This window comes from Electrona antarctica, assembly GCF_951216825.1.
Source record: "Electrona antarctica genome assembly, chromosome: 8".
NCBI lineage: Eukaryota > Metazoa > Chordata > Actinopteri > Myctophiformes > Myctophidae > Electrona > Electrona antarctica.
In genome coordinates this window covers 31,321,980-31,333,258 of record NC_136789.1, presented here as the reverse complement: position 1 = coordinate 31,333,258, position 11,279 = coordinate 31,321,980, and the positions used below count along the sequence as shown (strand labels likewise).

The window sequence follows — 11,279 nt, the reverse complement described above, 5'->3', positions numbered from 1 at the left end:
TCGTCCACTCACTGTTAACAGTTTTTGTATTGAGTTGTGCTTGAAATGTACTGTAATTCTGCAAACTGTTTATGAACTTCAATCAATCAAACCAAATTTGTACAAAGGGCCTGTCAAATGTTGCCCACAAACTATTATGTGAACAAGAATTCAATGCCTGTTGAATGACGACATGTAGATACAACTTCACTTGACAATCAAATGAATTAGTACAAACTCTGCTCATGTAAACTGTTGCTTATTATGCAGATTAGCCACCGTTATAAAATATAATATCCCTAATCCCTTTTGTGGTAGGGCAGAGTAGGAGCAGCCCACTAGAGGGGGCTGTTTACCACAACATGACAGGCCCGGCTAGCTCAGTCGGTAGAGCATGAGACTCTTAATCTCAGGGTCGTGGGTTCGAGCCCCACGTTGGGCGCAAGATTTATGTTTAAAAGGCCTGGCTAAATAAAGCAAAATACTTTGAAAATAGATGCAACTTCCCATTGACAGCACATTGCACATTCATCCAAACAGAAAAGTTCTGTCTGATTGTATTAAACAAAGTCAAACTCACTAACATTGCAACTGTACGAAAGGCTTGAATTATCCTCTTTTTCTATCTGCAAAGTATTTGTTTCATAAAAATCCACTGTAGACATGCCTCCTTGCATGCCTTACTAATCTTGCATTGACTAATTAATATTGAATGTCAGGTCATCAATTTAAAAGTAAGGATGGATCATGGCTGGAAAGACGTTTTAAATCATTTTTTGTTGGTTTCCCTTCCCTATAAAGTTATAAAGTTAATTTCAGTGATACTGTGAGACCCCCCCCCCCATGCCTTCGACCTGGTGGAGACAACAATGGTCAGTGGGAAGAACACATACACACACGGGCACGCACGCACGCACGCACACACACACACACACACACACACACACACGCCAGAGTAGCTCCCACAATGCAGTGTGTTGTTGTGTTTCGGACCCGGTTGTGTGTGTTCTGTGTAATGTAATGTTCTCAACGAGCTACAACAATGCCGAAGAGCTGCTGTGTTACGTTCTGCACAACGAATAAGGCGAAGAATCCCGAATTAAAGTTTATACTTTTGCCATCGAAAGCAACAGAGCCCAGTAGAAGGACAAAGTGGCTGCACGCCATCCGCCGAGGGGACGACTGTGGCCGCCTGTGGAACCCTAAGACACCGCATGTTTACGTCTGCAGTCGCCACTTTGTTAGCGGTAAGAAAACAAGTAGGCTACTGGCACGTTTTACTTAAACAAGACCTGAACCATGCAAGTTGGGAACAATGGAATATCCCACCCCTTTCCCTTAGCCCCATATGTGCCCTCTCCCTACGCTCATTCTGTAGCTCTACACTACAGAACTCTACAGAATGAGCGTAGGGAGAGGGCACATATGGGGCTACCCTTTCCCTATGCAACTGATTTGATTTAGCACAATATGAAAACAATACAAAATAGGCTAATACGCAAAATATAGAAGGGAAGTGCCAGGAGTCCTCTATAACACAAGCCTCTATAACACAATAAAAAACATTTAGAACATGTAAATAAACCAACATCGCAGGGCTTTACGAAATGCTTGAATTATCCTCTTTCTATTTGCAAAGTGTTTGGTATGAGCTACTTTCTCTGTCAATAAGTTCCGTGCAGGTGATTATTTTGGGAGTTTGGAAGATTTTGTAGCCCGTCTCCGGACCCCCCGGGTTGAGCTCCTTTGGACCTACCATGTAGGGTCCGGTATCACCGGATTCAAGCGACATGGGATGCAATCTGATTTCCCCTGAGTTACCCCTGTGCTGCGGTGTGGGTGTCACGCTGACATATTCCAAAAGAACCATATGAACGCTATAGGAGACAACGAACCTTCTGACCCCCCCCCGCGAACGGCTCAGAAGCCGTTAAGTATTTTTAATGTTTGTACGACCGTTTTGGCAGCTCTGAAATTCTCTCTTGTTGACATCCCATTGTACCGCCTCCAGCATCTCGGTTGGCTAACTGCGCCTCCCTACGCGCCTCGTAGGCGCAGCTAGCCAACCGAGATGTCAACAAGGAGGGACCGAAGAGAGAATTTCAGAGCTGCCAAACGGTCGTACAAACATTAAAAATACTTAACGGCTTCTGTGCCGTTCGGGGGGGGGGGGGGGGGGGGGTGAGAGGGTTCGTTGTATCCTATAGCGTTCATATGGTTCTTTTGGAATATGTCAGCGTGACACCCACACCGCAGCACAGGGGTAAGTCAGGGGAAATCAGATTGCATCCCATGTCGCTTGAATCCGGTGATAAGGAACCCTACATAAAGTCATCAAAATGTCAGAAACTTTAACGTAGGGTTCCGAAAGGAGCTAAAGATTTTGATGAATTGAACATTGTGGACCCTATTGGAAACAAGTGTAATGCTTAATTGGGTCGTCCACTCACAGTTAACAGCCTTTGTATTGAGTTTGTGCTTGAAATGTACTGTAATTCTGCAAACTGTTAATACATTTTTCAATCAATCAATCAATCAAACTCTGTTTTGAAATTGCACATAATGCACGAGTTAAATTAACATTGATTTTACAATATAAGTTAAGTTGGGGTCCCAGAGATAGAAATACCATTATACAGTCTAATGCATGTCAAACTGGGTGTCCTTGGAATTAATATAGTAGAGAAGCACTGCTAAGAGCTGTAAAAATCTCTTATGGGGGTCTCTGGGACTGGCATATATTTTCAAATGGGGGTCTGCAGGCTAAGGCGCGATTCATACTCCTATTTTAGAGCCGAATAAAAGTCGGTTCGGCTCTGTAGAGCCTACAATGTGACGTCATTTGAGGTTCGGGGGGGGGGGGGGGGGGGGGGGCGGGTACCGTCCTAAAGTCGGCTCTTCGGTGCTACTGGAAATTTCTGACGAGCCGAAATCATTTCGGCACTACAGCGGTAAAATAGGAGTATGAATCGGCCCTAAGTTTGAGAACCACGTAGGCTACATATCACAGTGTTTTAATAGAACCACGTACATATCACAGTGTTTTAATAGAACCACGTACATATCACAGTGTTTTAATAGAACCACGTACATATCACAGTGTTTTAATAGAACCACGTACATATCACAGTGTTTTAATAGAACCACGTACATATCAGTGTTTTAATAGAACCACGTACATATCACAGTGTTTTAATAGAACCACGTACATATCACAGTGTTTTAATAGAACCACGTACATATCACAGTGTTTTAATAGAACCACGTACATATCACAGTGTTTTAATAGAACCACGTACATATCAGTGTTTTAATAGAACCACGTGCATATCACAGTGTTTTAATAGAACCACGTACATATCACAGTGTTTTAATAGAACCACGTACATATCAGTGTTTTAATAGAACCACGTGCATATCACAGTGTTTTAATAGAACCACGTACATATCACAGTGTTTTAATAGAACCACGTACATATCAGTGTTTTAATAGAACCACGTGCATATCACAGTGTTTTAATAGAACCACGTACATATCACAGTGTTTTAATAGAACCACGTACATATCACAGTGTTTTAATAGAACCACGTGCATATCACAGTGTTTTAATAGAACCACGTACATATCACAGTGTTTTAATAGAACCACGTACATATCACAGTGTTTTAATAGAACCACGTACATATCACAGTGTTTTAATAGAACCACGTGCATATCACAGTGTTTTAATAGAACCACGTACATATCACAGTGTTTTAATAGAGGGTATGTGCATGCATAAGGTGAGTGTCAAATTAAATCAAGTGGCTCATGGAGTTGGAAAGTGAAAGGCAAAATGAGTTTAACGTTGTTTATTGCAATCAGGTCTTTTCTGTTTCGATGTATGGGATCTCAAGGCCAGAAAGTAGTTTTCCCGCCTAATTCCGGGTATGATGATGATGATATCACACGCGTACCCTTTTACTTTCCGTAGGCTTGAAACATGAGGATGAGATGCATCCAGACTACGTACCCTCGGTGTTCCCCGACAGAGGGAAATCACAATCTGCAGCGTCAAAAGTGGGAACTTTTGTGGCGAACCGCGGGACGAAACGTGAGCTTATGTTCATGTCTCCCGGTGGGGGCTCCTCACTGGCAGGTGAGTCAGTAGGACACAGCGGTACATTCCTCCCGGTGGGGGCTCCTCACTGGCAGGTGAGTCAGTAGGACACAGCGGTATATTCCTCCCGGTGGGGGCTCCTCACTTGCAGGTGAGTCAGTAGGACACAGCGGTACATTCCTCCCGGTGGGGGCTCCTCACTGGCAGGTGAGTCAGTAGGACACAGCGGTACATTCCTCCCGGTGGGGGCTCCTCACCTGCAGGTGAGTCAGTAGGACACAGCGGTACATTCCTCCCGGTGGGGGCTCCTCACTGGCAGGTGAGTCAGTAGGACACAGCGGTACATTCCTCCCGGTGGGGGCTCCTCACTGGCAGGTGAGTCAGTAGGCCCCACTCACAACAGCAGTGACGACACAGACATGGGTGTGGGGACGAATCAATTGGCATAACGATATAAATTGGGAAGAAAATGATAAATATTTCTTCCCAATGATAAACAAATAATACTGATATTGTGAGTAACGACAGGTCTTTCTGTTATTACCTTATAGCTTTGAACCACTTTAACCATCATTTTAAGCTATAGCTGTTGAAAAATAGAATGAAAAATGTCACCATTTCTTTTTAAATAGCAGATCTACAAGCTCCGCTATGAGCTTGTAGATCTGCTATTTTAGAAAAATCGTGAAAACGTGTGCACATTGTACACATGTATTCTTTCACAGCGAACATTTTTCATTCAAATCTTTGCTTCTGGGATGGGGGTCCGCAGCCAATTCCATATATGTTTTTTGTGGGTCCTTGACTGAAATAGTTTGAGAACAGGTTTTTCAGAAAACTGTCATGATTCAGAGGACATTTTTTAGAATTTGGTCTCAGGTCTTATTCATCCTAAACTCTGGGATTTGGTATTGTTTCATAATTTCATTCCAGAGTCTGTGGAGTCCAGACAGCAGGTGCAGATGAGCTCTCCAGCTGACGACTCTCCACTCCTGATCCTGGGAGAGGACAAAATGCAGGTTGAGGAAGCTCTCGGTTCCGAACTCACCAAAATACGAACTTGGCTTACCGATAACCAATTATCACTACATCTCGGCAAAACGGAATCCATTCTTTTTGGGTCCAAACCTTCTCTCAGTAAGGTAAATGTAAATGTACCTTAGTAAAGTTTATGGCAGTAATCTCCAGCGAAGAACATATTAAATATCTGGGCTGTATAGTATGCTTGACAAACAAACTGACAGGTGAAAGCATGGCAACAAGAGTGATCAAAAAACAATATTTCCTTGGCAGAATTTCCTCTGTCATCAAAAGTGCTCTCAGGACTGTAGCTGGAGGCCTAATTGGCCATATTCAGAATCAGACGGTCCACAGCCATCTTGCCAGCAAGGTGATACCTCTGTGATACTTACCATAGACAGCCCATTCATCCAAACAGAAAGGTCCTCTCTAATTTCTAATCTCTAATATTAAACAACATCAAAAACACCAACATTGTAGCTGTAGGGAAATCTTGAATTATCCTCTTTCTATCTGCAAAGTGTTTGTTTAATAAAAATCCACCGTGGACATGTTATGAGCTACTTCCTTCCATGGGCCGTTGAGTGATATTCAACGAGCGCTTCCAAACTCCCAACACTTAAATCACAAGGAATTTATTGACAGGAAGTAGCTCATAAAATGTCTACGTGGATGTTTATGAAACAAACACTTTACAAATAGAAAGAGGAAAATTCAAGCTTTCCCTACAGCTGCAATGTTGGTGATTTTTACGTTGTTTAATATAATTAGATAGGACTTTTCTGTTTGGATGAATGGGCTGTCTATGGGAAGTATCACCTAGGTAGCACCTTGCTGGCAAGATGGCTGCGGTCTGAATATGGCCAATTGAGCCCTCCTTTGACTATGCTTGCACCTCTTGGTTCTCCAACATCACTAAGCTCCAAACCTCCCAAAACAAACTAATTGGACTACTTCTCGGCCTGGGGCCCATGACCCATCTTTTTGCAACCCATTGTGATAGTCTAGGTCACTGGTTCCCAAACCTTTTCACGTCAAGGACCCCCAAATTGACACTAATTAGCCCACAGACCCCCATTTGAAAAATATATGCCAGGAACTGCCATAAGAGAAGATTTTGACGACTCTAGCGGTGATTCTCAACCTGTTTAATTTCAAGGACCCCCAGTTTGACATGCATTAGTATACGGATCCCCATTTAATGGCATTTCTATCTCTGGGACCCCCAATTTATAATTGTAAAATAAATGCTAATTTAACTCAGAGTGTACAAATGTACACATTTGTATACTCTCTGAGTTACAGACCCATAAGGGTCCATTTGGTTCCAAATGATCATTTAGCTGGGTCCCCCCTGGTCCCTCAAGTACCCCTGGGGTCCCCGTACCCCACTTTGGGAAACACTGGTCTAGGTTGGCTCCGGGTAGAAGACAGAGTTAAAGCATTTGAAATTGGGATTGAAAATAGTAAATGCAGCTTTGCCCTCTATGCTCTCAGTACCCGCATACCTGACTAGTAACTACCTGAAAAAGTGAGTGACACCCACAGCCACAATACTAGAGGGAGCTAGAACAACGATCTGGTACCACCCACTTTTATAATCCGCCGCCATGAATTAATAGCGTACTGCCAGGGTTTTATCGCGCGTAACACTTACTTTGAAGAGCCAAATATCCGTAATCGCATGTTACAGTGACAAACTGCTGTGTGTGTCTTGACCGGTTGTTGTTGTCTCGGTCGGTGGTGGAAAAACCCCGACCGCGAGTATCACTGCGCCTGCTACAGCCCGTTGAAAACCCTTGTTTTCACCAGAAACGGCCCCTTCAATGTCGTTTTTCTGAGATACAGGGCTTTGAATGCAGGGCTTAGAATGGAAGTGGATGCGCGCACATCTTCAAAATGGCTGCGGCCACTGTCCCACTTTGTGTTGTTGCGTTAGCAAACGGTAGCTAACGATACGATCGGATTAAAACATGGATTAAAGAATACAAGCCCTGGAAAATGAGAGTCTCGTGTTTGGCGGGCTAGGGTACTAATTTAACCCTCCGTGTTCCTCGTTTCTGGCGGACTCCATGTTAAAACAAACATGGGTAAATTCTCCTTCTACACCACAGTCACCCAGGTTGTGATGATTTGAATTGTGTTATGTGTCATGTCATTTATACCCAGGACCTGAATGCAAGGACTGTTTTTTCCTTTTCGGTGATATCCTTTTAGACTGTGTTTGACTGTACTCTGTACTGTTTACATTTCTGCCTAATAAAGTATTGAATCAATCAATCAAAACAGGAGGAACATGAAGACCAGTCAGACCTCAGTAAGTTACACTGTCTCTCATTTTGCCCTTTTCGTAGCTTCAAGGTGTCTATTGTCACATACACATATAATACAGTGCCATTATGGGCTGTGAAAGGATTGTGCTTTGACATCAAGTACAATTAAATACAAATTCAACTTCATTATAACACCTTGCGGCCTATCATGCTATTGTTCTGCTCCTAGACATCCTGCACGTGGTTGTGTGTAAAGAGGAGGATTCTATTAAACAGGAGAGCAGCCCCAGTCTGCTCCAGGAGGAACCAGAGCCCCCACACATTAAAGAGGAACAGGAGGAGCTACTTCTAGGACCAGAGGAGCCTGATGGGTCAACGTTGACATTACTAGCTACGAAAGAAGAGGAGGATGATGAAGACACCCTGTCACACTGTTCTAGAATTGAAGTCGAACTTGAAACAGACTTTGAAGTCACTGAGGACAGTGGTGATTGGGAGGAGACCAGTGGAGGTCAGTAAGCTTTGAATACATTGTCTCTCAACTGTTTCTATACCCCAATATCACACAGAAGTGATGCTGTGTCCCAATCCATTTTTTAAATGGGCTGCCACGGGCCGGGGTTGCGCTCGCCACCACACCTGATGTTGCTTCTGATTTGGAAAAAAAATTCAGCTGTGCCATTCTAAATGATGCTTCGCATTTGGACTCTCTTTCTAATGATGTTGTTTTGTTTTATTTTGCAGTGCACTCTCCTTCTGACTCCCCAGCCCAGAGACAACGGCAGGACAACATGGCGGATGACCTGAGCGCCATACCTGATCGTTTATTCAGGACCTTTGAATTCACCTCAGAAGATGTCTCTCGCGTCATCCTGAAAGACTCTTTGTTCGACTGTGCTGTGGCCAGCGCACACGCCGACACTGACTCCTTGGTCAAATCACTCAAAACGCTCGCAGTGCGCGAGACGCAACAGTATCTAGACGCCGTCTCCCTCAGTGACTATCTGCGCCACAAGATCATACCGAGGGCTCTCAGGATCCAAAATAAGGCTCCTGCTGTTGGCCTCAACAGTCCGGAATTCCTAGACCACTGGTGTGAAATTCTCAACAAGTGCTCTCTGGACCTGATGGCGCTTTTGATCAAAGAAACGTCAGAACAACTGGCTAAGACGCAAGAGGAAATCGAGCTCATCTCGGGTCGCCTGGATACTGTATACGCCGGCAAGACTGTATTTTTAGAACTCATGAGAGAGATTGACCTAATAAAAGACGAAACCTTCAAAGATCTAAAATGCAAGAAATGCGATGAATTTGCCAGGGACACCAAAGACTACAGAAAGGAGAACGTCTACTTCTGGAGGAAGCCAGCAGTACCAGATGGCGCTCCACCGTCACAGAGCGACCGCCCACAAGGTCTCCCTCCGACAGAGACCTGGCCTTCATCCTCTTCCGTCGACTCTGACTCCAACAGACGGGAGGGTGGAACTTCTTTTGTAGGAGATCCCACACGGCGTCATTGTCGCGGGAGGTGTCGAGGACAGGGACGCGGCAGAACCACCCACCACACGTCGGACGAATCGGAAGGGGGCTACACGAGAAACCGCGTTCACTACACCCGGTTCAACAGCAAGAAAACACGGTAATGGACCTTTCATCCAAGCCTCTGAGGTAGCGGTATCTGCCCTTAATTAATACAAAGCTCAAAAACACGTTAAAGGCATTCCTGGTGCCATGGGATTTCATGACAACCCCTGTAACCAGCCAGAAAGGGACTAGCGCCACCTCAAAAACTGAATCTGGGAAAATAAACCGAGATAAAATCATCTGAAAAAAGGTAAACAAATGGCTGTGGATCTTACTTCCGGTTAATTTCCTGTTTACTTCCATATACTCGTCCATAATCTGACCATATGCAGACCGCTGCCATCTTGCAAGCAAGGTGCTGACTAGGTGCAACTTCCCATTGGCAGCCCATTTATCCAAACAGAAAAGTCCTATCTAATTGTATTTAACGACGTCAAACTCACCAACATTGCAGCCGTACGAAAAGCTTGAATTATCCTCTTTCAATCTTCGAAGTGTTTGTTTCATAAAAATCCACCGTAGATTATGTTATGAGCTACTGCCTGTCAAAAATTCCTTGCAGGTGATTGTTTTCCCTAAGTGTTGGAGTCTGGAAGCGCTCGTTGAATATCACTCAACGGCCCATGCCCATATTGTTTTATTCTCATTTGGTTGAACATGATGTACAAAGGGCTCTGAAAAAGAAAAGGTGATATAAAGTCTAATAATAATTTGTCTAAAGCTGAAAGAGAGGAGACTGTCTAACTGAACTGTGTAAGGACACCACCATTGGGGTGGAAGTGTGTGGTATAAAGACATTTAGATTATTATTATTATTATGGTTTAACAAGTACTCTCTCATCCTCAGGAGTGATGTCCCAGTCTCCCAGACTCGGGTCTTCTCTTGTTCTGAGTGTCCGTATGCCTTCACATCCCAGGTCCTACTCCTTAAACACATCAAGAGGAGCCACAACGACCTCTACTGCCAGATGCTGAGGATGGGACTGATTCCAGCTGATTTCCACAGAACCGTGACAAGAGTTTCAGTCATTTAGGTTCCTTTTAAGCGTGCGCGCGGCCGCGTGCGCGTCCTCCGTGTGGAGGCTGATTAAATGACATTACAGAAAGACGGATTTTTACGTTCTGGCACAGGCGGGAATACAACGGCGGGATAAAACGGAAATCCACGTTCTTGGCATTAATACGGTTAAAACACACCATCGTATCCACACTGGAGAAAAACCTTTTCACTGTAAATACTGTGATCAACGTTTCAATGCGTCTGGTAACCTGAAGACATACCTGCGTCGTGTCCACACTGAAGTAAAACCTTTCCACTGAAAACAGTGTGACAAGAGTTTCAATGAGTCAAGTTCTCTGAAAATGATGTGGGTAATTATTTTTTTCAGTCCTGGAAAATGTTTGGAAATGATTAAATGTTTTGGTAAGTGATATATGATATAGTACTTTATTGTCAGTTCACACTGAAATTTGTCTTGCGACCTAGCAGCCAAGTATGCTTAACTATGTACTGTTTTTGGCTATTGATACTGTTCATAAAAACTTACGCTATATGCAAAATGTTACACGATACAATGCAGTGCAGTGCCGTACTGTGTCTTGACGTCACTCACGTCGGTAGCCTGGACTAGCCAGCGTGCTTTCTGGTCTAGAGGGGCGGGTAGCCTGGCCCAGCCAGCGTGCTTTCTGGTCTAGAGGGCCGGGTAGCCTGGCCCAGCCAGCGTGCTTTCTGCTCTAGAGGGGCGGGTAGCCTGGCCCAGCCAGCGTGCTTTCTGGTCTAGAGGGGCGGGTAGCCTGGCCCAGCCAGCGTGCTTTCTGGTCTAGAGGGGCGGGTAGCCTGGCCCAGCCAGCGTGCTTTCTGGTCTAGAGGGGCGGGTAGCCTGGCCCAGCCAGCGTGCTTTCTGGTCTAGAGGGGCGGGTAGCCTGGCCCAGCCAGCGTGCTTTCTGGTCTAGAGGGGAGGGTAGCCTGGCCCAGCCAGCGTGCTTTCTGGTCTAGAGGGGCGGGTAGCCTGGCCCAGTCAGCGTGCTTTCTGCTCTAGAGGGGCGGGTAGCCTGGCCCAGCCAGCGTGCTTTCTGGTCTAGAGGGGCGGGTAGCCTGGCCCAGCCAGCGTGCTTTCTGGTCTAGAGGGGCGTGTAGCCTGGCCCAGCCAGCGTGATTTCTGGTCTAGAGGGGCGGGTAGCCTGGCCAGCCAGCGTGCTTTCTGGTCTAGAGGGGCGGGTAGCCTGGCCCAGCCAGCGTGCTTTCTGGTCTAGAGGGGCGGGTAGCCTGGCCCAGCCAGCGTGCTTTCTGGTCTAGAGTGACGGGTAGCCTGGCCCAGCCAGC

General features: G+C 45.3%; 1 protein-coding gene across 2 annotated transcripts; it reads left to right on the top strand.

Moving 5' to 3' along the window:
- Nucleotides 1-919: 919 nt before the first annotated feature.
- On the top strand, nt 920-10,441 carry LOC306927922 (uncharacterized protein). 2 transcript variants are annotated; one of them, XM_079507809.1, is made up of 7 exons: nt 920-1,226; nt 3,954-4,118; nt 5,013-5,098; nt 7,389-7,416; nt 7,602-7,883; nt 8,117-9,011; nt 9,804-10,441. In XM_079507809.1, the coding sequence occupies exons 1-7, from the start codon at nt 1,022-1,024 to the stop codon at nt 9,988-9,990; spliced, it is 1,848 nt and encodes a 615-aa protein (XP_079363935.1). In that variant the 5' UTR covers nt 920-1,021; the 3' UTR covers nt 9,991-10,441. The 2 variants fall into 2 exon arrangements, with proteins under 2 accessions (XP_079363935.1, XP_079363934.1); XM_079507808.1 differs by having other exon boundaries at nt 921-1,226; nt 5,013-5,221; nt 9,804-10,439.
- The last annotated feature ends 838 nt before the right edge of the window (nt 10,442-11,279 follow it).